General features: G+C 32.4%; 1 protein-coding gene across 1 annotated transcript; it reads left to right on the plus strand.

Moving 5' to 3' along the window:
* The first annotated feature begins 476 nt into the window (after positions 1 to 476).
* LOC108340087 (stress-response A/B barrel domain-containing protein At5g22580) lies at positions 477 to 1,790 on the plus strand. The gene is made up of 2 exons (XM_017577313.2): positions 477 to 868; positions 1,364 to 1,790. Exons 1-2 carry the CDS (start codon positions 750 to 752, stop codon positions 1,560 to 1,562), a joined length of 318 nt encoding a protein of 105 aa, XP_017432802.1. The 5' UTR covers positions 477 to 749; the 3' UTR covers positions 1,563 to 1,790.
* Positions 1,791 to 3,034: the final 1,244 nt, after the last annotated feature.

Consider the following 3,034-nt stretch of genomic DNA (forward strand, 5'->3'; position numbering starts at 1 on the left):
TCAATATCATTTATTAAGCAGAGAAAAAGAAAAGATATTTTGGAATTAAATAGGTGAAAATGATAAATAAAAAAATACCTACACATCATTGTTGTATATTAAAGAGAGTAAACGTTCTATTTGGAAGTTCACGTAACCTAAGGTTAATTTTATAATATATAAGTAGATGTAAATTTTTTTCACTGATCACTGAGTTAGATTTAAATTTACTTCTTAACATATTTCTTAAAGATAAGTACATGTGAAGATGCCATAGATTGATGAATTGAAGTTCAATAATTCACCTTGGTAGTGCACATGGCAAGGACAGGAAGAACAGTCCAGCAAATGACACCACTTTTTCTTGAATAGAAAATGGCAGTGAAGAAAGGAAAGGGTTGTGGCAGATATATTATGATAATGTTTTCTGACTCTGAATGAGGCCAACACATAACTCAAACTTCTAGAGGGAAATGACCCCAAAGCTGTGTCCTTCATGCACAATGACAATTACACCAGACAACTTTTACTGTGCAAATATGGAGAAGAAGTTGCACCATGGTGGGTCTATGTTTCAAACCAGTACCTTTCCTCATATTCAACCGTGGATTATGTCCCCAATTACTTTTTTGCGGTGAAATTGGTCTTTTATGATCACAGTGTACAAATAGGGACTGTAAAATAGTTTTTGCCTGCATGATGTAGCTTTTCTGCATATATATGTGGCTCCTAGCAACTACACTTTTGGTTATAAGACTTGTGTTGCAGCTATGGGATCTTTTAATCACTATGTGATTGTTAAGTTTAAGGATGGTGTGGAAGTTGAAGAACTCATTCAAGGGTTGGAGAAGATGGCATCTGAAATTGATCAAGTCAAATCCTTTGAATGGTATAAAACTATATCTTGCTTTACTTTATTTCAAGATGGCTGCGTTCTTCTTTCTCTTAAAGACTTACTTTTCTGCATTTACATGACTGGTTAATACTTCTGTGTGTGATCTATGAATAGGGTATCACTTTATATAACGTTTTATTGATTTTTGGTATATCAGTTGTCAAAGATAACCTTTTAGATATATAGTAAATGAAAAACACAACCAGTAAAGGTTGTATATATGATCCTTAACCTTTTTAGGCTATTTTTGCATACATGCATGATTTTTCTTTAATTTAGTATTATCAAAGTTAAAAAGTATGTGTCTATAGACACACTTAAACAAAGTTTAAATACTTTACAAAATAAAAAATTTATAAATTTATTAAGGTTTTGGATTGAAGGTATTGTGTTTTTCCAATTTTTCTATGTTTTTGAAAGATTGATAAAACATTTAGTAAATAATTATTGATATGCTAAGACTAGGTTTGATTCATGTTTGTATGACAGGGGAAAGGACATAGAAAGCCATGAAATGCTAAGACAAGGTTTCACTCATGTTTTCTTGATGGCATTCAATGGAAAAGAGGAGTTCAATGCATTTCAGACTCATCCCAATCATGTTGAGTTCTCAGGAGTGTTTTCACCAGCTATTGAGAAGATTGTGGTGCTGGATTTTCCATCTAAGCTTGTCAAAGCACCAGCATGATCCTCAACTTATTCAAGCAATTAAACTTTCCATCTTTAAAGTGCATGCATGCGTGTGCATCTGTTATGGTTGTTCCTAGTATTCCTACATGTTCTTGTGCAATTTCAACTCTCCTTTTTTCCTGATTAATGAAAGTTCTGGCAGTTCAATTGGTTAATACTATGAAAATGTTTCATGTGGAAAACAGCAAGATCTAATACTATTAATTCTCTCCATGTTTCTACCGCATTTGACATGTGCCAACACATTTTATAGCTTTCTAACACACTGCTCTGATAATTAATCGATATAAACATTCTTTATACTCTGTTAAACAGATTTTTAAAATGTGAGTCACAAATAGTGTTGAAAGTATAATGAATTTATAAAAGGTGTAAATCTCATTTTATAAATTTGTAAATTAATTTCATAAAGTTGAGTTAAACTTTAACATTAAGTTTTATATATATATAATTTTGGACTTTAATTACTTTTAATTATTTAAATTTAACTTAATTTTATTAAACTGGCACATTTAACAAACAATATAAAGTAGATTTTAGTTCATATTATTAAAAAGTTGATTTTAAATTTAATTCAGTAATACAATGAAATTTACATATAATTATATATTATAAAATTATTTTATGTTTAGTCAATGTGTAATTTTTAATTGGACCACTACTTTACCTGACAAACATACAGAGAAGAAAGAGTAAGCTAATATTGTAAAATAATCAAATCATGTAATTATAATCCAACATACAACACATTTTACTTTAAAATCAAATAAGAACCTAAGCATATATACATATTCTAGACTTGACAAATCTAGATACAGATATTTATATGGCGGGTTGTACACTTGTAGTGGAGGAACAACTGCCCCTTCTCTTCGCAAGATTAGTCCGTCAAACCACTTATAGACATAGAACATCATATGATAGACTAAGACCTCCTGCTACTCCTCTTCCTTACTTGAGATTGAACGATTATTGATGCGTTAGAATAACTCCTAACACTGAGCTTCCTACATCAAGACCTATATTAGAGGGTACCACCATGGAATCTCTCCACGAAAGTCATAAAATTACGTCCATCTATGATGCACATGATCAATACATACCCATCCTCATCATACACCATACAATTCAATAGATAGTACCAAACAAGTATCAAAGTATCGATAACACTTAAACCTAGCAAGACACAAGAGAAAAGAATACACAAACCAAAATTGCATAGAGACGTCCAACACCAGCATTCTGACGCTCATCGTTGACCATGCTCGCCCAGCGATCTCCCCTAGCTGGCCCAACGAGAGCGAAACCAAAGAGTTCTCCAAGCCCAACGAGAACTCTCACTTAGCCTCTGAAACACACTGTCACTACTCTCTATTAACTCGTCCAGCCTCCAAAACTTGCTAGAAAAGCATAGCTTAGCACTTAAATAGAGCGTTCAACGTTATATCGGATGACAGGAAGTTCTAATCT

The sequence above is a fragment of the Vigna angularis genome, chromosome 5 (genome assembly GCF_016808095.1).
Source record: "Vigna angularis cultivar LongXiaoDou No.4 chromosome 5, ASM1680809v1, whole genome shotgun sequence".
NCBI lineage: Eukaryota > Viridiplantae > Streptophyta > Magnoliopsida > Fabales > Fabaceae > Vigna > Vigna angularis.